At 42.3% G+C, this 23357-nt stretch overlaps 3 protein-coding genes across 4 annotated transcripts; 2 read left to right on the top strand and 1 right to left on the bottom strand.

The window, feature by feature from the left end:
* Positions 1-21: 21 nt before the first annotated feature.
* TfIIS (RNA polymerase II elongation factor) lies at positions 22-1589 on the top strand. The gene is made up of 3 exons (XM_002051464.4): positions 22-171; positions 290-385; positions 466-1589. Exons 2-3 carry the CDS (start codon positions 314-316, stop codon positions 1366-1368), a joined length of 975 nt encoding a protein of 324 aa, XP_002051500.1. The 5' UTR covers positions 22-171; positions 290-313; the 3' UTR covers positions 1369-1589.
* A 313-nt stretch (positions 1590-1902) lies between these two features.
* Positions 1903-15273, top strand: ck (myosin-VIIa ck). 2 transcript variants are annotated; one of them, XM_032437851.2, is made up of 11 exons: positions 1903-2000; positions 6040-6117; positions 6630-6890; positions 7151-7500; positions 7565-7765; positions 8810-11204; positions 11262-12712; positions 12778-14130; positions 14191-14337; positions 14407-14527; positions 14598-15273. In XM_032437851.2, the coding sequence occupies exons 2-11, from the start codon at positions 6100-6102 to the stop codon at positions 14802-14804; spliced, it is 6504 nt and encodes a 2167-aa protein (XP_032293742.1). In that variant the 5' UTR covers positions 1903-2000; positions 6040-6099; the 3' UTR covers positions 14805-15273. The 2 variants fall into 2 exon arrangements, with proteins under 2 accessions (XP_032293742.1, XP_070065450.1); XM_070209349.1 differs by lacking the exon at positions 1903-2000 and having other exon boundaries at positions 6023-6117.
* Positions 15274-18870: 3597 nt separating this feature from the next.
* On the bottom strand, positions 18871-23032 carry Su(H) (recombining binding protein suppressor of hairless). The gene is made up of 4 exons (XM_002051466.4): positions 22205-23032; positions 20163-21043; positions 19890-20097; positions 18871-19818 (listed from the first exon to the last, which is right to left on the bottom strand). The coding sequence occupies exons 1-4, from the start codon at positions 22604-22606 to the stop codon at positions 19483-19485; spliced, it is 1827 nt and encodes a 608-aa protein (XP_002051502.1). The 5' UTR covers positions 22607-23032; the 3' UTR covers positions 18871-19482.
* Positions 23033-23357: the final 325 nt, after the last annotated feature.

Below are 23357 nucleotides of genomic sequence, written 5' to 3'. Positions count from 1 at the left end.
GATCACAAAAATACCATACCATTAACAGTGGCACAACGAATGTTAAACTCAAAATGGCACTCTTATGTGTGCAGACACTGGAACTGGAACTAGCTCCGAAATAGAATCACGCAACTCTAGAGAATACATAAAAGAAAAATTAGTAAACAACATTTATTGGAGGGAAATAATGTAATAGACCAATTATGCCTATTTATTAGAGCCAATCATCTAAAAAAAAAAACAAAAGCCAAACGCATTAAACATCAATTAACATAACCTCTGTTCTAACAAACACTCTCATATATAGATTCTATCCGCAGCGGCTGTCAAAATGAGCGTCGAGGATGAAGTGTTTCGAATTCAGAAAAAAATTGGCAAAATATCGACGTCCAGCGATGGCGCAGTGAGTAAATAAAACAATTCAAATGCAGGCAATGTACGTGTGCCAGTTTCATAATTTTTCATACTGTATTGATTGTGCAGGGCCAGGATCAGGCGCTGGATCTGTTGAAGGCGCTGCAAACGCTCAACATTAATCTGGAGATATTGACAAAGACGCGCATCGGCATGACGGTCAATGAGCTGCGCAAGAGCAGCAAGGATGACGAGGTGATTGCGCTGGCCAAGACGCTGATCAAGAATTGGAAACGTTTTCTAGCCAGCCCGGCGCCGCCCGGCACGCCCAAGGAGAGCGCCGCCAGCAAGGAAAGCAACAATAGCAATAGCGGCTCCAGCGCAACAAAATCCTCGAGTGCCACCAAGTCAAATTCATCGAGTGGCAAGGATAAATCGAGCAGCAGCAGCAGCAGCACCAGCGCCATTTCCACAAAGGATAAACGCGAGGAGAAGAAACCCGCCGCGGCACAAACAACATTTCCAGCCGGCGGCATGACGGACGCCGTGCGGCTCAAGTGCCGCGAGATGCTGGCGAATGCCTTAAAAATTGGCGAAGTGCCGGACGGTTGTGCCGAGCCCGAAGAGATGGCCGCCGAGCTGGAGGAGGCCATCTATATGGAGTTCAAGAATACCGATATGAAGTACAAGAATCGCATACGTTCGCGTGTCGCCAATCTGAAGGATCCTAAGAATCCCGGCTTGCGCAGCAATTTCATGTGCGGCGCCGTCTCGGCCAAGCAATTGGCCAAAATGACGCCCGAGGAAATGGCCAGCGATGAGATGAAGAAGCTGCGCGAAAAGTTCGTCAAGGAGGCAATCAACGATGCCCAATTGGCCACCGTGCAGGGCACCAAAACCGATCTGCTCAAGTGTGGCAAGTGCAAAAAGCGCAACTGCACCTACAATCAGCTACAGACGCGCTCTGCGGACGAGCCGATGACCACGTTTGTCATGTGCAACGAGTGCGGCAATCGTTGGAAGTTCTGCTAAGTCCGCGTTCGAGTTCGAGTCCTTCAATTCATTTACACCAAATTCTTACATGCGAACCCCCCCCCCCCCCCCTCCTCCTCCTCCACCCCTGCTCCACACTAGATATTGCATGTGCACACGAAAAGGAATACACTTTGTATTTGAACGCATTCACTGACCACCTAAATTACAAAATTTCAATAAAAAAGAAAAAAAAAATATACAAATATATAATATATAAATATGTATGTGTGTGTGTTCTTGTTTTTTAATCAGTTTTTAGTTTGCCTGCAGTTGGGGTACAGCATGCACGCCACCAGGGTTGTCAGCTTTTAGCGGAGGGAGTTTCATGTGTGTATTTGGATAATTTGTGCGTCTCTTAACTTGAATAGCTGTCACATTAAATCAGGCATATATATTTAAATTTTCTAGTTAGCTGCATTCATTTAATAGAAAGTAAGAAAAAACAGCTGCATGACGTCAGAAATTGTTGGTGCACTTGAGTAGCAAGCAGTTCGGTCACATTGCCATATTCGTGCTGCGCCGTTTTTACGCTAACCGAGTCCGGTCACACTGCCGACAGTCCACAATTTTTGTTTGCAGCGATCGGTCGTGTTCGGTTTTGTGCTCGGTTGGTTATTTTGGTTGTTGAGGTAACTACCGTTAAAAAAAAAAGCAAGAAAAAAAAAATCACCCAAGCCAATAACAAATTAGCTAAGCGAATGTGTAAACGCGTGTGCTTGCGTTACCGAAAGTGCCAATATTTTTAAGTTTAAGTTAAAGTCCAAACTGCCATTGTTAACCTGTTGCGCGCTGCACTCGATGGTGCGTGACCTATTTATGTAACCTGTTTTTAAAAAGAATATACCGCTTTAACTAAGCTCCCAAAGCTACAAGTTTTGCCTGGTTCTGTTACCTGGAACTGTGCACCTCCAACTGGAACTGGTACTAGCCCGTAGCTAAAAGTGTACAAAGTGTTAATTATATACGTTAATGGCCGCTAGCCGAGAACTTGGCAAAAATAAATTTATTATCGAGCGCTGTTTAAAAAATCAAAAGCTCTCTTCTAACTTTTCAACAGTGAAGAACAAAAAAAAATGAGTGCATTCACCCTGCAAGCCATGTGTTAGTGTGTGTGTGTGTCTGTGTGAAACTAGAAAAGTGCGCTGAAAATCTAATAAGAGTATCAAAGCTTGCCAAGGGCGTAGTTATTTTTGTTTTTTTAAGGGTCACAAGTGAAACTGACACCCAACATGTTTTCATCTCTTTATATGCTGTATATGCGTGTGTGTGTGTGTGTGTGTGTGTGTCAACAGATGAGCTTTGGTCTGCGGCTGAGACGTGGCTGCATTCTGGCTAAGCCTCTGACCAAATTATGGTTAGCTACGCTTCAGGTTTCGTTGTCTAGAACGGTACTAATATGCGCATACACAAACACACACACAGGCGCAGAGAGAGTGAGAGGGAGAGAGAGAGTATAGCAAACACCAATACACTAACTCATACACACACTTGCGCACCTGTTAAAGAGCCCATAAAAGAGAGAGCCGTGTAGAAAGAGCGGCTCACATTGCAGCAGCCGCATGGGTGCCCCTTGCTGCGCGCTCTCCCCATCTCTCTCTCTCTCTCTCTCTCTCTGTGTGTCTTTCTCTTTTACACACGCATTCAATTCATAGAAAAGAAAAAACTAGATAACTCGCTCGCAAGCCTTGAGCTTGCGCTTGAGCCGGGGCCAGAATTAAATTCAACGACAACAAAAACAACACTTGTTTGGCCGGTTTGTTGCACAACGGGATATTTTGTAGCTTGCAGCGCTGAGAACCCTTTTTCAATAAAACACCTAAAAAGCCCCACTTTGTGTGTGTGTGTGTGTGTGTTTTTACGTTTCTGCTAACATAGTTATTGTTGTTGGCTGCGCAGCTTTCGCGACTTTGCAGCAGCAACAGCAGCCGCACACGCAGCCAGCGGCGGCGACTTTCTGTTTGTTTGGTGAAACTTTTTTTAAGGTCGGCATCGGCATAATAATAATAATAAAAATAAAAAAAAAAAAAACAGACACACACACTCTCTTACAACGCACTTTGTACAATTTGGAAGATTTAAAAAGAGCAACTGTAAATGCGCTCTGTACTGCAGCCTAACAGTTGAAGCGCTGTTAATGTCATAGTGAAACAACAACAACAACAACAACAACAAAAACGAAATCATAAAGTATGCAGATAGATATTATACTTAAAGCGTAATGTACGTGGCAGCGGTATACGAACTTTCACTAATGACTCTTGGTGAACTCTCACATATGTAAGCACACACACGAGCACACACCTGCACGCGTGCATTTCCCATACGTGCCAATATGTGACATAGTCCAATCAGATTTGTGCTTCTGCTAAAGTTAACATGCTTGTGCTTGGACTTTTTAAATCTGTCACCAAACTCTAATCAGATAATTTATCACTGTTACGTTTAATGCATTCTCAGCGCAATTGAGCATATCATATTTCTTTCCTGTTATTGCTTACATGATTAGACTTTTTGTACCGTCAAGAAATGCCAAGATATTCCAATCAGATAATGTGTAGCTTTAGCTATCTTCTACTTAGAGTTTTTGTCTCTTGTTGTGCATATTTTCAATTGAAACGTGCCTAAAACGAAAAATGAGTCAAGATGTCGCTGCAATGATAATGTTTTTATTATTTGTTTAGTTTTGATTATGCTCACTTTAACAGGCGTCGCGGCTTATCAGTTTTGTTTACTGATAACATTGTTAGGCAATACATATTTTAAATAATGTTGTGCAGAGGGTCTGCTCAAAAGTTTGGGCACTCTCTCCCAGTATTCCCCCCTCCCTCCCCCTCTCCTATCTTCCTTCCGTTCTCACTTTGCCCTCCCCTCTTCGTCTACCACTCTCTAACTGCCCTCCTCTCTCTCTTCCTGCCCCCATCTCTCTTCCTGTCGCCCTCTCTCTCACTCGCTCTATTATGTGTGGGAGCGGGGTGCTGTTGTATGCATTGTATTTTGATCGTCAGAGCGTAACCAGACTGTTTAACGTACTTTTATACCTATGTTATGTGTGTATGTGTATGCATATGTATATGTATCTGTATGTATGTGTGCATGTGTATGGCTCGAAGTTTCTGTGCCACAAAAAAAAATGCTGCTTTAGTTATTTCGTCTGTCTGCAATTACATACCTAGCCACACACACACACACACGCACACACACACACACACACACACACACGCATACACACACACACACACACACACACACGCACACACACACACACACACACACACACACATACACACAGACATTCATACATGCAATTAGTATATCACTTGCCAGAGACGCCTCCAACTGTGCAATTATCTTATGACGCATGTGCTTGGCTTAAGGCTTGGACTAGCTGAACAATTGTTTTTCGAATCTAAAGTATCAAGTTCGATAACTGATAGGAACAGGAATACATATGTGAGATTATATACGTAACTGTTTTACACGCAAGACAAAACATTTGTTATTCAATTGAATACCAAACTGAGGACCTTTGTACATTTTTTTTTTTATTTATCAGTTTCCACTTATTTTCCGATCATTGATCTTGATAGGAACAGGAATACATGCAAGACAAAACAAGTCTTATTCAATTGAATACCAAACTTAGGACTTTTGCATAGTTCTTCTATTAGTTTCCACTTATTTTCCGATCATTTATCTAACGAACTTTGTATTTTTCGAAATACGTTTCCGAAGAGGAAATACCTAAAGTAAGATTTTGAAAAAAAGCTACAAAATGTTATATATTTTTTTAAACTTATTTTTAAAACTATTCGAAATGTAATATAAGTTTTTGCTCAAGACTTTTAATAGAATTGAGGACTTAAATTGTTTTCTTTTTGCACGTAGTTTATGCTCGAATCAAGCGCACCTATAGATAGATAGACCCCCCCCCTCCCCACCCCTTCCTACAAACATCCCCCCGCAACCGTTAGCTATGAACAGGCAGCCTTTCATTTGGGCCACCAAATTTCTATGGCCTAAACGAATCGCTCAGTTTGCCGTATAAGTAATGAAAGTAAATTTTTTCAATGAAAACAAATCGAAAGAAAAATAAAGAAAAGGAAAACGATATAAAATGATTATTTGCATAACAAACGCAAAAGTTGAGCCTCGAATGCCGCTTGTTCTGATTGGAAGAAGAAGACACAATAGTTTTGAAAAGTGAAATTGTGCCTGGGCCATTTTTGCATGTCTAAAGGTTTTTGGCTTTTGTGGTCTTTCGATTTGTATTTGGGCATGAATTGTCAACGAATCAGTGAGGGTTTTCTGATTGGACTTTTGATCACACACCCCCCCCTCCCCTTGGCACCCTGTGGAAACAACAAAGAAATGAGGAAATGGATAGAGACATTTGTACAACAGCTTGTGGCAGAGGGGAAGAGCACAAAGAAAAGACGAAGACGGCGACGGCTTTGTAAATTCTTTCAATTTACCGTAAACTTCACCTTATTTATTTTGTCCCCCCCCCCCCCCCCCCCTAGCCCCTTCCAACTCTTATACTTGTTTGTTTTTTCATCTTTCTTTAAGCCGGTTTTAAGCGCCTGCAGCAACTTGTTGCTGTTTATGTCTATTATATTCAAACAAAGAGCAACTGTTTCGACTCAACTCTCTTCTGCTCTCTTTCGACAGCTAAACGGGCTTTGCATTGGATGCCAGAGAGCCAGGAACAGTAAATGAAGGACGACGAATATGGTGATTGTAACACGTGTAAGTTAAGAGAAAGACTGAGAAACTTTGTTGTCCATCTCATGCCAAACGGAAGTCCACCTATGCATATACCCTGTAGCTATTAGGGAAAGTGGCTATGATAGAGTTATGCATACTTTTGCTACAATCCGAATTGTATAGTAGACTTCATCTTTTTCCATCTGATTGAATGCTTCTGTCTCAGCCGCAATACGACGAGCTAGGCTATACATAATACAGGGTATCTTCATGTGCAGCACTTTGTTGCGTTCTGGCTTTTCGTTTTCCGTTTTGAATTTGTTTGTGTGAATAGCTCCCGTGCCTCGTATATCTATCACGCCTGTCCCTGGCTGGCTTTTTGCGTTACGCTCAAGTGATTCTTTAAAATACAAAAAAAAAAAAAAAGTTGTAAAAAAAAAAAACACATCACTGCGCAAAGTTTTATGGCCCTCGTCAAATGTCCATGGCAACCCAATCCATGGCTCGTAAACTGTAATGTCAAATTGTAAGCACTTGTGTATTTGTTGTGACAGGGTGACTACATCTGGATAGAACCCGCATCGGGGCGGGAATTCGATGTGGCCATTGGAGCACGTGTCATCTCCGCGGAGGGTCGTCGCATCCAGGTGCGCGATGATGATGGCGACGAGGTCTGGCTTGCACCGGAGCGTCGCATCAAGGCGATGCACGCCTCATCCGTCCAGGGTGTCGAGGATATGATATCTCTGGGGGATCTGCACGAAGCTGGCATCCTACGTAATCTGCTCATACGCTACAAAGAGAATCTGATATATGTAAGTGGAGAAATGTTTGCGAATTATTATAAAAAAAAAAATTGCATTTAAATGAACATAAATTATAATTAATTAAAAATATAGAAAGATGAACTAAAAAAAATAACAATAATTACATTTAATTAAATTTAATTTATTTTGATTTTTGTTCCACAAGTTAAAAAACTTGAAATTCGACATCTGAATGGCCTAAGCCAGCTTATATACCCTCTATACCCTATAAACAGCTTATAAAGCTTAAATAATTTTGAACATTTTAGACATACACCGGCTCCATATTGGTCGCCGTCAATCCGTATCAGATATTGCCCATCTACACGGGTGATCAGATCAAGCTGTATAAGGAGCGCAAAATTGGGGAACTGCCGCCGCATATTTTTGCGATTGGCGACAATGCGTATGCGCATATGAAGCGTTATCGCCAGGATCAGTGCATTGTGATATCTGGCGAGTCGGGAGCTGGCAAAACGGAGAGCACAAAGCTGATACTACAATATTTGGCTGCGATCAGTGGCAAGCACTCGTGGATCGAACAGCAAATTCTGGAGGCGAATCCCATACTGGAGGCCTTTGGCAATGCCAAAACGATACGCAACGACAATTCCTCGCGGTAAATAATGCATTTTCATTTTTATTTTAATTGATTCAATTGACTATTATCGGGTTTTCTGTAGTTTCGGCAAGTACATTGACATACACTTCAGCGCCAACGGGGTGATCGAGGGCGCCAAGATCGAGCAATATCTGTTGGAGAAGTCGCGCATCGTCTCGCAGAATCACAGCGAACGCAATTATCATGTCTTCTACTGCATATTGGCGGGTCTCTCCGCCGATGAGAAGAGTCGTCTGGATTTGGGCGCAGCTGCCGACTACAAGTGAGATTTTTATAGATTAAAGATATAAGATGTACGATAAGCGATATAATAAGATATAAAATATAAGATATAAGCTAGAAGATATAAGATATAAGATAGAAGATGTAAGATATAAGATGTAAGATGTAAGATGTAAGATGTAAGATGTAAGATGTAAGATGTAAGATGTAAGATGTAAGATGTAAGATGTAAGATGTAAGATGTAAGATGTAAGATGTAATATGTAAGATGTGGGATGTAAGATGTAGGATGTAGGATGTAAGATGTAAGATGTAAGATGTAGGATGTAAGATGTAAGATGTAAGATGTAAGATGTAAGATGTAAGATGAAGATGTAAGATGTAAGATGTAAGATGTAAGATGTAAGATGTAAGATGTAAGATGTAAGATGTAAGATGTGAGAAGTAAGATATAAGATGTAAGATGTAGGATGTAAGATGTAAGATGTAAGATGTAAGATGTAAGATGTAAGATGTAAAATGTAAGATGTGGGATGTAAGATGTAGGATGTAGGATGTAAGATGTAAGATGTAAGATGTAAGATGTAAGATGTAAGATGTGAGATGTAAGATGTAAGATGTAAGATGTAAGATGTAAGATGTAAGATGTAAGATGTGGGATATAAGATGTAGGATGTAGGATGTAAGATGTAAGATGTGGGATGTGAGATGTAGGATGTAGGATGTAGGATGTAAGATGTAAGATGTAAGATGTAAGATGTAAGATGTAAGATGTAAGATGTAAGATGTAAGATGTAAGATGTAAGAAGTAAGATATAAGATGTAAGATGTAGGATGTAAGATGTAAGAAGTAAGATATAAGATGTAAGATGTAAGATACAGGATATATGATAAGATATAAGATATAAAATGCAAGCTACAAGATATAAGATAGAGGATAACAGATAGAATATAGAAGATAGTAGATGAAAGTTTAAGAAAGTATAAGATATAGGATAAGCTAAAGATATCTTATTATTTAAACACCTTACGCCCTTGTATCATAAATCAGAATATCATATTTATAAAATATTTTATTTACCAGATACTTGACTGGCGGCAATAGCATCACGTGCGAGGGACGCGACGATGCCGCCGAATTCTCGGACATACGATCGGCGATGAAGGTGCTGCTGTTCTCGGACCAGGAGATTTGGGAAATAATCAAGCTGCTGGCGGCGCTATTGCATTGCGGCAATATTAAATATAAAGCGACCGTTGTGGATAATCTGGATGCAACGGAAATACCCGAGCATATTAATGTGGAGCGTGTGGCCGGCCTGCTTGGCCTGCCCATACAGCCATTAATTGATGCACTGACACGCCGGACGCTGTTCGCGCATGGAGAGACGGTCGTCTCTACGCTGTCCAGGGATCAGTCGGTCGATGTGCGTGACGCCTTCGTCAAGGGCATCTATGGACGTCTCTTTGTGCATATTGTGCGTAAAATAAACACGGCCATATTTAAACCGAAGGCAACATCACGCAACGCCATCGGTGTCCTGGACATATTTGGCTTCGAGAATTTCGATCAGAATAGTTTTGAACAGTTTTGTATCAACTATGCGAACGAGAATCTGCAGCAATTCTTTGTACAGCACATTTTCAAATTGGAACAGGAGGAATACAATCACGAGGCAATCAACTGGCAGCACATTGAGTTTGTGGACAATCAGGATGCGCTCGATCTGATTGCCATTAAACAGTTGAACATAATGGCACTGATCGATGAGGAGGCGCGCTTCCCCAAGGGCACCGATCAGACGATGCTCGCCAAGCTGCACAAAACGCATGGGGCGCACAAAAATTATTTGAAACCCAAATCGGATATCAATACAAGTTTCGGCTTAAATCATTTTGCTGGCATTGTTTTCTATGATACGCGCGGATTTCTTGATAAGAATCGTGATACATTCAGTCCCGATCTATTGCATTTGGTCAGCCAGAGTGGCAATAAATTCTTGCGTCAAATATTCGCACAGGACATTGAGATGGGCGCCGAGACGCGCAAACGTACGCCCACATTGTCAACACAATTCCGAAAGAGTCTCGATGCCCTAATGAAGACATTGAGCAGCTGCCAGCCGTTCTTTATACGCTGCATTAAGCCCAACGAACTGAAAAAGCCAATGATGTTCGATCGTGGCCTCTGTTGTCGCCAATTGCGCTACTCTGGCATGATGGAGACGATACGGATCCGACGTGCCGGCTATCCCATACGACACGGTTTTCGGGAATTCGTTGAACGCTATCGTTTCCTTATTGCCGGCGTACCGCCCGCACATCGTACCGACTGTCTGGCGGCCACGTCACGCATATGCGGCATGGTGCTGGGCAAATCCGATTATCAATTGGGCCACACCAAGGTCTTTCTGAAGGATGCGCACGACTTGTATTTGGAGCAGGAACGCGATCGTGTGCTAACACGCAAAATACTAATACTGCAGCGCAGCATACGCGGCTGGGTCTATAGGCGTCGCTATCTAAGACTGCGCGCCGCTGCGATCAGTGTCCAGCGCGTGTGGAAGGGCTATGCCCAGCGGAAACGCTATCGCAGCATGCGTGTGGGCTATATGCGTCTGCAGGCGCTGATACGTTCGCGTGTCCTGTCGCATCGCTTCCGTCATTTGCGTGGCCATATTGTGGGGCTGCAGGCGCACGCTCGCGGCTATCTGGTGCGCCGTGAATATGGTCACAAGATGTGGGCGGTCATTAAGATACAATCGCATGTGCGGCGCATGATTGCAGTGCGTCGATATCGCAAGCTGCGGCTGGAGCATAAACAGTTTGCCGAAGTGTTGCAGCTGCGCAAACTGGAGGAGCAGGAGCTGTTGCATCGCGGCAATAAGCATGCACGCGAGATAGCCGAACAGCATTATCGGGATCGATTGCATGAGCTGGAGCGTCGGGAGCTGCAGGAGCAGCTCGAGGATCGTCGTCGCGTTGAGGTCAAAATGAATATTATCAATGATGCGGCCCGCAAACAGGAGGAGCCCGTCGACGATGGCAAACTGGTTGAGGCCATGTTCGATTTTCTGCCCGATTCAAGCAGCGATGCACCGACACCACATGGCGGCCGTGAGACGTCCGTTTTCAATGATCTGCCGCATGCACAGGCCGTCAATCAGGAGGACATCATTGCGCCCATGCATATCTCCGAGGATGAGGAGGATCTATCCGAATATAAATTCCAGAAATTTGCGGCCACCTATTTCCAGGGCAATGTGAATCATCAGTATGCCAAAAAGGCACTGAAGCATCCGCTCTTGCCGCTTCACACGCAAGGCGATCAACTGGCCGCACAGGCGTTATGGATAACCATATTACGTTTTACGGGCGACATGCAGGAACCTAAATATCATACCATGGATCGCATGGACACCACATCGGTCATGTCCAAGGTGACGGCAACACTCGGACGCAATTTCATCAGAAGCAAGGTGCGTGTGAATTATAAATAATTTGTATTACTATTTCATTTGGCATTCTATTGACAGGAATTCCAGGAGGCTCAATTGATGGGACTCGATCCGGAGGCGTTTCTCAAGCAAAAACCACGCTCGATCCGCCACAAGCTGGTCTCGCTCACATTGAAACGAAAGAACAAACTGGGCGAGGATGTGCGACGGCGCTTGCAGGATGATGAGTATACGGCGGATAGCTATCAGTCGTGGCTGCAATCGCGTCCGACATCGAATCTGGAGAAGCTGCACTTCATCATTGGCCATGGCATATTGCGGGCGGAGCTGCGCGATGAGATATACTGCCAGATATGCAAGCAGCTGACCAACAATCCATTAAAATCATCCCATGCACGCGGCTGGATATTGTTGTCGCTATGCGTCGGCTGCTTTGCGCCATCGGAGAAGTTTGTTAATTATTTGAGGGCGTTCATTAGGGAGGGCCCGCCCGGTTATGCGCCGTATTGTGAGGAGCGTCTGAAGCGCACATTTAACAATGGTACACGCAATCAGCCGCCCTCGTGGCTGGAACTGCAGGCAACCAAATCCAAGAAGCCCATCATGCTGCCCATCACATTTATGGACGGCAACACGAAAACGTTGCTGGCGGATTCGGCGACAACGGCACGCGAGCTATGCAATCAGCTCTCGGATAAGATAACGCTCAAGGATCAGTTCGGATTCTCGCTCTATATTGCGCTCTTCGATAAGGTCAGCTCGCTGGGCAGCGGCGGTGATCATGTGATGGACGCCATATCACAATGCGAACAGTATGCCAAGGAGCAGGGCGCCCAGGAGCGTAATGCACCGTGGCGTCTATTCTTTCGCAAGGAGATCTTTGCGCCATGGCATGAGCCAACCAATGATCAGGTGGCCACAAATCTCATCTATCAGCAGGTTGTGCGTGGCGTTAAATTTGGCGAATATCGCTGCGACAAGGAGGAGGATCTGGCCATGATTGCCGCCCAGCAATATTTCATTGAATACGGCACAGACATGTCCATGGAGCGGCTGTTCACGCTGTTGCCCAATTTCATACCCGATTTCTGTCTCAGTGGCATTGATAAGGCCATTGAGCGCTGGGCAGCGCTGGTGCTGCAGGCCTACAAGAAGTCATACTATGTCAAGGATAAGATAGCATCGCTCAAGATTAAGGAGGATATCGTTAGCTATGCAAAGTATAAGTGGCCGTTGCTTTTCTCGCGCTTCTATGAGGCCTATCGCAATTCGGGCCCCAATTTGCCCAAGAACGATGTGATCATAGCGGTCAATTGGACGGGCGTCTATGTGGTTGACGATCAGGAGCAAGTGCTGCTCGAGCTTAGTTTTCCCGAGATCACAGCTGTTTCCAGCCAGAAGACAAACAAGGTCTTCACCCAGACCTTCAGCCTGTCCACGGTGCGGGGCGAGGAGTTCACATTCCAGAGTCCCAATGCGGAGGATATACGCGATCTGGTCGTATATTTCTTGGATGGTCTCAAGAAGCGGTAAGTGAACCATAGAACCAATCGATAGCTATTGCTAATCGATTTCTTTCACACACCATTTGCAGATCGAAATATGTGATTGCGCTGCAGGACTATCGCGCACCTTCGGACGGCACCAGTTTCTTGTCGTTCTTCAAGGGCGATCTCATCATACTGGAGGATGAGTCGTGCGGCGAGTCGGTGCTCAACAATGGCTGGTGCATTGGACGATGCGATCGGACACAGGAGCGTGGCGATTTTCCAGCCGAGACGGTCTATGTGCTGCCAACGCTGAGTAAACCGCCACAGGACATATTGGCATTGTTTAACATCGAGGAGGCGCATCATGGCCGGCGTCTCAGCATGGTATCAAATGGCGGCGTTGTGGAGCCGCGCGATCGTCCGCATACGCTTATGGAATATGCATTGGATCATTTCCGTTTGCCACCAAAGCGCACCATGTCCAAAACCCTGACGCTCGGCTCGAAGCGCAGCGAGGAGTTGTGGCGGTATGCCAGGGATCCGATCAAGGCGCCGCTGTTGCGCAAGCTGCAGAGCAAGGAGGAGCTGGTCGAGGAGGCGTGCTTCGCCTTTGCTGCCATACTCAAATATATGGGCGATTTGCCATCGAAGCGACCACGCATGGGCAACGAGATAACCGATCACATATTCGATGGTCCGCTCAAGCATGAGATATTGCGCGACGAGATCTATTGCCAGCTGATGAAGCAGCTGACGGACAATCGCAATCGGATGTCCGAGGAGCGTGGCTGGGAGCTAATGTGGCTGGCAACCGGACTGTTTGCCTGCTCGCAGGGCTTGCTGAAGGAACTGTTGCTATTTCTGCGTACACGCCGTCATCCCATCTCACAGGACTCGATGCATCGCCTGCAGAAAACCATACGCCATGGACAGCGCAAATATCCGCCGCATCAAGTCGAAGTCGAGGCCATACAGCACAAGACAACGCAAATCTTTCACAAGGTCTATTTCCCGGACGACACCGATGAGGCCTTCGAAGTGGACTCATCCACGCGCGCCAAAGACTTTTGCAACAATATCTCGCAACGTCTTTCGCTGCGCACCAGCGAGGGCTTCTCCCTGTTTGTGAAAATCGCTGACAAAGTGATTTCGGTGCCGGAGGGCGATTTCTTCTTTGACTTTGTCCGCCATCTGACCGACTGGATAAAAAAGGCGCGACCCATACGCGAGGGCGCCAATCCGCAGTTCACCTATCAGGTATTTTTCATGAAGAAACTATGGACGAATACGGTGCCAGGCAAGGATCGCAATGCCGATCTCATCTTCCACTATCACCAAGAGCTGCCCAAGCTCTTGCGCGGCTATCATAAGTGCTCGCGCGAAGAGGCCGCCAAATTGGCCGCACTTGTCTTTCGTGTACGCTTTGGCGAGAACAAACAGGAGCTGCAGGCCATACCGTGAGTGTCATCTATCCATGTTTTGTATTCATATGTATCTGAACGCCATTAATATTCTAGACAAATGCTGCGCGAACTGATACCCTCTGATATTATGAAAATGCAGAGCACCAGCGAATGGAAGCGCTCCATTGTTGCCTCATATAATCAGGATGGCGGCATGAGCTCCGAGGATGCCAAAGTTGCATTCCTAAAGATCGTTTACAGGTATGTGCGAGCGCGTAGTTTTCTACTTCTTTGTTTCCGTTTAACATTCTGTCCTTTTCGCAATCGCAGATGGCCCACCTTTGGCTCTGCCTTTTTTGAAGTGAAGCAAACCACCGAGCCGAACTATCCCGAAATGCTGCTCATTGCCATTAACAAGCACGGCGTGAGTCTCATACATCCGGTAACAAAGGTATGAGAAGCACAATAAACCTGTCAAAAGTGTAGCATATTTTATTGATAAATATTTAATACAATTGCAGGATATACTGGTTACTCATCCCTTTACACGCATCTCGAACTGGTCATCAGGCAATACATACTTCCATATGACAATTGGGAATCTGGTGCGTGGCTCGAAGCTGCTCTGCGAGACATCTCTCGGCTATAAGATGGACGATCTGCTAACTTCATATATATCTTTGATGTTGACCAATATGAACAAAAATCGAACAATACGAGCTAACTAGTAAAGCTATCTAAAAAGACTCCCACACACACACACACACACACACACATAAATAATATATATATATATATATATATATATAATAATTATAAATTATAAATGCAATAATTTATATAACTAGGACCTATAGTCAATTACCTATTGTGCATTCCTACTTTGATAACACATTCGTTTTTGGCTTATTTAGCTGCTATAATTTATACCAAACCCTGTTTCATATTTATATAATGCTTTTCTTTTGTAAAAATATGCAAACTTTTGTTTTTAGTATCTTATCTCACATTCCGTTTACTTAAATTATTGATTAAACATATCAAGTTGAAGGTCTTACATATTATCCTTATAGATAAGCAATATTATCTATGCATTTTGCACTCTATATAACTTTATGTATATCTCAACTGCATATCTGTACTGATGACGTTTTGTATCAAATACATAGAAATGTTCAATTATTTAATAAATTATATATACACACAATCTGTGTTAGATGTTTATTTATACTGCATCGACATTGCAGAATAATTTATTTTGTTTATGTCTTGATACTAAAATTCGCTTATATATGTTTTGCACTATTAATATTGTGTAAAAAATCATTTAAATTTTCTTTTAAATCATTTTTCCCAGTTTCAAGCGGTTTTCGTTAGTGGAACAATATTTTTGGCAACTGTTTAATTTACTGCCACCACTGTATCTATTGTGAATGAAACAACAATCGATAACGCGTGTCGAGTTTTAAGCCTCTGTTATAGCTCTGTTCACAATTGTTAGTCCCGTTATGTGTGAAAATTAGTGCGCGTTTTTGTGTACGTACAAATTAAATTGTGTTTTAAAGTGCAAATAAACCTAAAAACATGTACAAAACTCCATTTAATTACAATAAAAGACAGTTGGGTAAGTGAGCATTTGTCTGTCTAGATTATAAACTTTAAATTAGATACAACTTGTGCCAGGGTTTGTCACTGCCAGCGCCGACGCCTGCGCTGACGCCTGCGTCACTGCCCAAAGCGCCCCACAGACAGCGCGGCGCTCTGCGCAGACAGTTGTGTAAAGTGTTAGCAAGTTTTTCTAGCTGTGCGCGCGGTTTGTGTATAGGCTAAAAAGGTTCAACTTCTCGATAGACTTGTGGTGCGTGGCAAAACTTCGCCGCATTTTTTTTATCTCTGTTTAACGTGTTTTTTGTTGTCAAGTTTTAAGGCTTTTTATCAAATTGTGGATGTAATTTGTTTTTAATTAAAATTATATTATTTTCGCTTGACGCAATATAAATTTTTAAATAGGCAACAACCTGAATAGTTGTCATTAAAATATTATTTATTTTGTGACTACATGCATAGAATGGTACACCCTGTAAATACGCATTCACGTTGGAATTTGCTTCAAAGCATGTTTCTCGAGATTCCGATAATATTCAGGTACATTGCTAGATCAAATAAATAAGTGTAAAATTAATTATGGGCTCTGATTGGAATATCAAAAAATGGAACATCATTAGCTTGCTTATTTTTCATAGTTGATTTTGTTTCAGTTCTTTTTTTTGTGGCAGTTCGATTTATTTATGTAACTCAATGGTGGGCGTTAGACCTCAACAGATTGTATTACTTACTCCAAGATTCTGGAGCAAATGTCGCATTTATTCGTATACTTCTCGATAAACAACTATATCTTGATCATGCCATACAGCTATATAGAGCTAGCCATAGCTATCGTAGTATATTTCCTGACAGATGCACAAATTTACCCACAATTTAACTGAATCTCATAATACTGACACATATATATACAGAAATATCTATGTATTTGTATATACGTGCACCTTATATATAGAATGTGCTGACCAGCTGTACTAATCAAATTTTCTAGACTTGTCAATTATAAGTATCAGATATTCAGGAGAGCTTTCCTAACTGTTAAGCCCCATTAAATAGTTGCAGAAGTCTTATGCTGAGCCCTTTTATATTTGGTTCCTTCTTACGCAGATAATTACAGCGTTATGTTATCAATAACATAGCGATTAACAGGCTGTTATGGTACTGTTATAATTTGAAGAATCCCAATCAGGATATCACGGCATGGCTCTAAAGTCTCGTATATCTGCCTAAACTAAACACCTAATTTAATTTTGAACCGCATCTGCTATGCTTAGGAATATTTCAATTTCATTTAAAAAATTGCAACAATATTCATTGCATAAAATTGGGATTTTAAGTTAGTTTTGGAAAAATTTGGAGTTTTTGGACCGGGTAAAACAAGGTCAATATCAGCGGAAAACTTTAAAAATACAAAATGAAAATCAGTTGCGTTCTTTGAAGATCATTTCAGTTAATAATTGCGATTGGTCCCTACTGCTACTTCGAATGATACAAATATAAATATATGTAATATAACTTAATATATGTATTTATTATTCTTTTAATATCTGCTTTGATTGCATGCAACCCCTTTTGGCTCCCACACAACCGGCTGGCAATTCCCACGCATTGTATGGTTAGAATTTTCACAGCGTGTGAAAACCGGCAGCCGGCTTAAAAGTCAAGACTCAGATTTTTCAAGATAATTAGTGCAGTGGAAGCTCCTGAGAATTTTCATTTTTTTTCTTTTTAACAATTCTCCCCTTGCACCTGTAACACCCAAAGCACTCACCTATCTGTCCAACCAGACACTGCGAGGGGCAAAAATTATGCACTCGAAATGTGAATGTTCATTAAAAATTCAGCTAATTTCATATTCAGCTTCTTATAAGATGTCGTGCGCGGCAATGCGGCAACGGCCTTAAAGAAGTTGCAGTTCCAATTACAAAACTTGGTGGTGGTTTTTACAACTTGACCCCTTGGGCCCCTTTGGTTCAGTTCATCTCTCACGCAACGCAGGCGACGACGCCAAGTTTGTCGTTTGAGTCTTTCGTTTGTCATCTCCAGAAATTCCCATCAACTTGGTGGTGAGCTGCATTTGTTGCTGCTGCTGCTGCTGCCTGCCTGCTTCAGTGACTCTGATAAGAATTGAGTCTCAGCTACAAAAATTCTAATTAAAACAACTAAGAGTGCCTAAATCGGGTGTACCAGAATATCAGATACTCTGCACAACGCTGCGAGCTGCAGTACAGAATGGGAAATTCATTCTTTCACAACTTTTGTGTTTACAATTCGAATTTTTTTTACGATTTTCTTGATTGAAATACATCATGCCCATTAAATTTAAATTTCATTTTTTTAAATCTTTGGAAAAATAGATGATTGCATAAGTTAAACAAATATTCTTGAGGACTTTATTAAAAATAGAAAACTCTTGGACTCTCTCGCTAAGGCGAGGCTTAGAACTCGTGAGATGCTCCTTGCTTGTCTTTGACACTTCTTCTTCTTCTGTTTGCGATATATATTTGAGTAACACTATGTTACCCATTTTGGATAAGTTCATGCGTATAGAGTATTAGGCGAAAACATCAAGTTCGATGCTGTGATTAGTTTGGCAAACCCAAAACGGAAGCGGGATAATTAATGCAAAACTGCGATTGTTAATTTGTAAATCTGTAAAACAACAAAGCCAGCAAAAATAACAGGTAGTCTGTCAAATAATGCATAAATATTAAACAAAGATAGTTAAGCAAAAAAAAAAAAAAAAAACAGAAAAAGAAAAAAGATTCTCAGCGCTGGGCCGCTTATTGTCAACGCCTGGTGGGGCTGTGTGAATATTCTGTTCCTTCAGCGCCAAACGGAAACAATGCGGCGTTATATATGTAGATATATATATATATATATATATATTTCTTGACTTTGCGTTTTTCGTAATGGCAGCTAAAAATTCAAATCGACCAACCAACTGTAATTAAAGTTGAAGAGGCAGCCCACCGTGGGAAGTGCTGCACTTGTTTTGTTTTAGTCTCAAAAATGTTCACACGACATGGCAACATTTTCCCATGCCGATTTAAATCGACTATTCGCCTAACCAAAAGGGGCTGTTGGCGGGATTTGTAGCTTCTTTTTTTTTCGTTTTTGTTTTTGCCTCTTTAAAGCAAAGGAAAAAGAAAATGTTAAATCATGACAAATTCAAATTGTTAGCTGACATAGTTGATGTTTGTTCTGGTATTTATTTAGATTTAGGGGTTTCTCTTAGGCTTACAACTTTCTTCATTCAGTTATCTTACAAAAGTATATGCTTTGTAATATATATATATATACTTATTTATATATATATATATGTATGTGGTCTAATGCTGGGCTTATGTTGCGCTTGATATAAATTGTTGGAATGTTGTACAAGATGTTAAGCAAACAATTGTTATATATATAAATGTATGGACGATCCAATTAAGTTGGCACAACGCATAGGCCCAGCATATAGATCAAATCTTCTATATACTATATAAATGTATATTTAACTAGAGTTACATTTAATTCTTTATGTCAGTGAGCTCTTTCGAGTTATTTACAAATATATATTTTGCATTTATACATCTATTGGTACCGGCTAGCACTACAAAATGATAATATTGGTCAACTTGAAATTGGTGTTCGTTTTGTTCGCCTCGCATTGAGAGAGTGTGAGGAGGGGAGGGGGAGAGTGAAGAACTTAAGAACTAAGCATGTGTATAAAAAACTAAATATGTGCTAGACGAACTTTAAATAACTTGGCATAAATAAATGTATATGAAATTGCAAATAATAGCAATACTGCCGCACTCAAGACAAGCCGCTCCCATGACTATTCCATTGCACTTCCGAGATGGAGGGTAGCGTTTGATGCGTTTGCTGTTGCATGCTCTGCTGTAAGCTGGAGCCGCCAGCTGGTGAATTGCTGCTGCTGTTGTTGTTGTTGTTGTTGTTGTTGCTATTGTTATTATTGTTGCTAATGCTTGTGATGTTATTGTTGTTGTGACGCGTACGCATAACATCGTCAGCCTGATTACAATGCGATCGCGGACCCGGCTCCGGTGTATAAGTGAATGTGAGCCCAGTGGCATAAATGATGCCATCGTTGCGTACCAGCGATATTGGCACCTGTGTCGGCTGTCGCACCTGAGCAGAATTCAAAGACAACCAAAAATGTATAAATATAAGAATTGGCATGCATTTCAAACGAAACCTACCCAAAGCCATTCGCCGCGAAATTGTGAGATTTCAGGCACCACACAGAGCAGCGTTTCGGCGCAGCGATACATGGTCTCCGCCTCGACATCGCCAAACCAGACCTGCAAATGCGGCGTAAAGTTGTCGCCGCTCAACTCCAGCATGGCCACATCGCCGCCGCCATTAAGATTCAGCGAATTGACGATTGGCACTGGCGTTACCGGTGAGCTAAGGAGCCAAGCATAGCATATTAACAATAAAAAGGAATATGGATTCTGATCTGAAGCACTTACGCAACGGGACCCATGCCCTCGTAGAACTGATATTCGGCCTTGTCGGTGGATATGATTGTCCAGCAGGCGCCATCGTTGATCATTTCCTTGTTGGGCTCCTTTGGGCAGGGCGTCGCCTGAAATTGTATGATCTTCTCCTGGGACAGGCACAGATACATGCGATCCGTGTCCTTCATGTAAAAGGCGCACTTGTGCAGCTGCGAGACCGGATCATCGGCCTCCAACAGCGCCATCTGTTTATCCACTTTGCGTATGATTAGACGCGGCAGCGCCATGCCCGTAACAGAGCATACCAGCTTAACGGTGGCACCATAGTGTATATAACCATCGCGCACCTGAAACTCCTCCGATTCGGATTCATTATCGTCGAGCAGATGTATCGTAAAGGCGCCCCACTGTGTCGATGAGGCATGGAAATGCCCGTTCTCCACATGCAGATACCGAGTCGAGACAGTTTGGGAGCGCAGGCGATTGAAGAGGGCGACATTGGTGCCGCTGGCTATGCACAGGTCGGCATTCTTGAGCGATTGCTTCTTTTTGGACGGCTTCGAGATGACCTTGATGCGCTTGGAATTGAATACGCCAATGTCGTGGCCATTGCCATAGAACATTTTCACCGATAGCATGAAATGCTTGCGCTTATCCGAATCCGATATGAACAACGTTTTCGCAGCACAATACTGTTTGCCATTGAGATCCAGCTGCTGCATATCCTGATCGCTGCTGCCAATGCCAATGAATGCGCATAGCTGTGCCCCCTGCTCGCCCTCGCCCTGCTGCAGCATCTCCTCGTAGCGTCGACGCCAGCCGCTGCCAAACAGATAGATGCACGGTGGCGGGCAGAAGAAACGCTTCTCATTGCCATAGGATTTCTGTGCCACCTGCAGGAGTAGCAAAATTCTCAATTAGCCAACTAGCCGAGTAAATCTAACAAATAACTTATAATAATAATAATAATAGTAATAATAATAAAAATCAGTGCTTCGATTATCGACAGAGACAAATCGTAACAAACTGTAACCGCAGCAATGCAGCTGTTAAATTTGTCGTATAATTAATTTCAATTATTTTATTGTGGCCGCCGTTTGCTTAATTTGGATGCAGTCAAGTGTGAAGGATGCGATGCCTGGACGGCGGCCGACGCTTGAAGATAGCCGCGTCAAACCGCAACAAATGCCCGCACTGGAGCAGCAATTCGCTGTGGAATTGCAAGTGGAGCCCACACATTAACCCAAGCCCAACAATAAATAAATAAATTCATATATAAAGCTGTCCACAATCTCTTGTCAAATCTGTGGATGACGTCACATCATGAATATTTAGAATATATAAAAAGGAGTATTGAAAGAAATGCAGTCCAAGTATTTTTAAATATTTCCAATGTAAGGACATATTTACACACCTTTCCTATGGATTTCTATTGTTCTTGTGTCGGTATATTCAAAATATATCCTTATCCATATAACTTTATATTTTCAATGTAAAAATTTCATTGCATTAAACTAAACGATAATAAGATTATTGAGATATGCCAAATATTTCTATAATCATTAGAAAACTCCGTACAAAAAAATGTGAATTAATTTCAAGAAAATTTTCATTTTCTCGGGCAACTTTTCATAAAGGTCCGTTATATTTGGAAGTACTACAGATAAAAAACTCTTAAAGATTAAAAATCCTTTGAGAGCTATATATATATGTATATGTTATTACAGTCATATTCAAAGTTTCATTAACTAACCCGATATTAATAATACTTCCAAAATATTAGATGCAAGCTAAAACTTGTATTTGCTTAATTTGGTTGAAATATATTTTTATATATATTTTAACACAATTTTCTAACAAACATTTCTTTCACAACAAATCAAAGCTGATCCTGATGATGATCATGAATATATATTTATGCTTCAATAGACAGTCAAGGATATACTAGGCACATATAAAAATTGTATGCATTTGTGACGTCACGCTGTCTTGTTAATCCTCCCTCCAAGCGCAACCTTTCAAAATATTTCGTTGTTGTTTCACACTAAACCCACCTTGGCGTGCAGTATGACGATGACCATGTCGTTGCGCTCGCGCATGTACTTCTCCATGGCATCGCGCGTCAGCTTCTTTTCCTCAATGTGCGACCGGTATGGACCTGGCACAGCAACCGGCAGCATGGACAGTTGCATTTGTTGTTGTTGTTGTTGCTGCTGCTGCTGCTGCTGCTGCTGTTGTTGTTGTTGTTGATGATGCACTTGTAGCTGCTGCTGCTGTGGCGGCGGCGCACTGCCCAGTCCAAAGTGCGGCATATCCTGGCTGTGAGTGTGCAGCTGAGTATGCTCCAAGGAGTTGCTATTGCTGCCGGCTGCTACTGCTGCGGCTGCGTTCTCGTAGACAATGGCGGGCGGTGCGGCGGCAACAGCGTTTAAATTAAATTGGCTGTAGCTCTTCATTTAAGCACATGCTGTTTTAATGTCGTCTATTACTGTTGTTTGTTTTTGTTTTTTTTTTTTTTGGCAACTTGTTTAACACTTTGGCACTACTTGCACTTACACTTGTACTTTGTTTGTGTTTGTGTTTTGCTTTTTTCGTCTTTCAAGTCGTTGTATCCTGGCACAACACACGCAGCAGCAGCTGTCGTTTCTCACGGTTTCGCTTTCGATGTTGTTGTTGTTTTTTTTATTTTTGTTTTAGAATGCCCGCCTGGCCACAATTAACAAGTGTAGACTTGGGAGCGCGCGTGCGACTACGACTGAAGCTCGTTGCGGCTAGCTGCTGTTTAAACTAGCAACTAAACTGTGGTAACTGATTTATAATAAATAAAAACGAAACCAAACCCCACTAGCAAGCAGCAGCTACCAAACAAACTAGGGTTGTTGTTATCGTATCGATATCTCCAAATATGCAACTATCGATAGGTGGATCAACGTATGCGATATGCGTATGCCTTATCGATAGCTTATAAAATCTGTGACGTCAGTTCTACAATAATTTCAACTTTAGGTGTGCCGGTGACATTGATAGAGTATGTGCAAGCAAATAGCCTGCTTGCATAAATTCATTTCGACTCGTTTATTCCATTTATTGCGTAAATTCAAAGAAATAAAATAATTTAGATCGTAAATTGCCGGCAACCTTCTTCGCAAATATTCATCACATTAAATCGCTTTCGCTGTGAGTATAAAAAATGACGACTCACAAGCA

This window comes from Drosophila virilis, chromosome 4 (genome assembly GCF_030788295.1).
Source record: "Drosophila virilis strain 15010-1051.87 chromosome 4, Dvir_AGI_RSII-ME, whole genome shotgun sequence".
Classification (NCBI taxonomy): Eukaryota; Metazoa; Arthropoda; class Insecta; order Diptera; family Drosophilidae; genus Drosophila; species Drosophila virilis.
The sequence above is the reverse complement of the archived record's forward strand: the minus strand, read 5'-3'. Positions and strand labels throughout refer to the sequence as shown.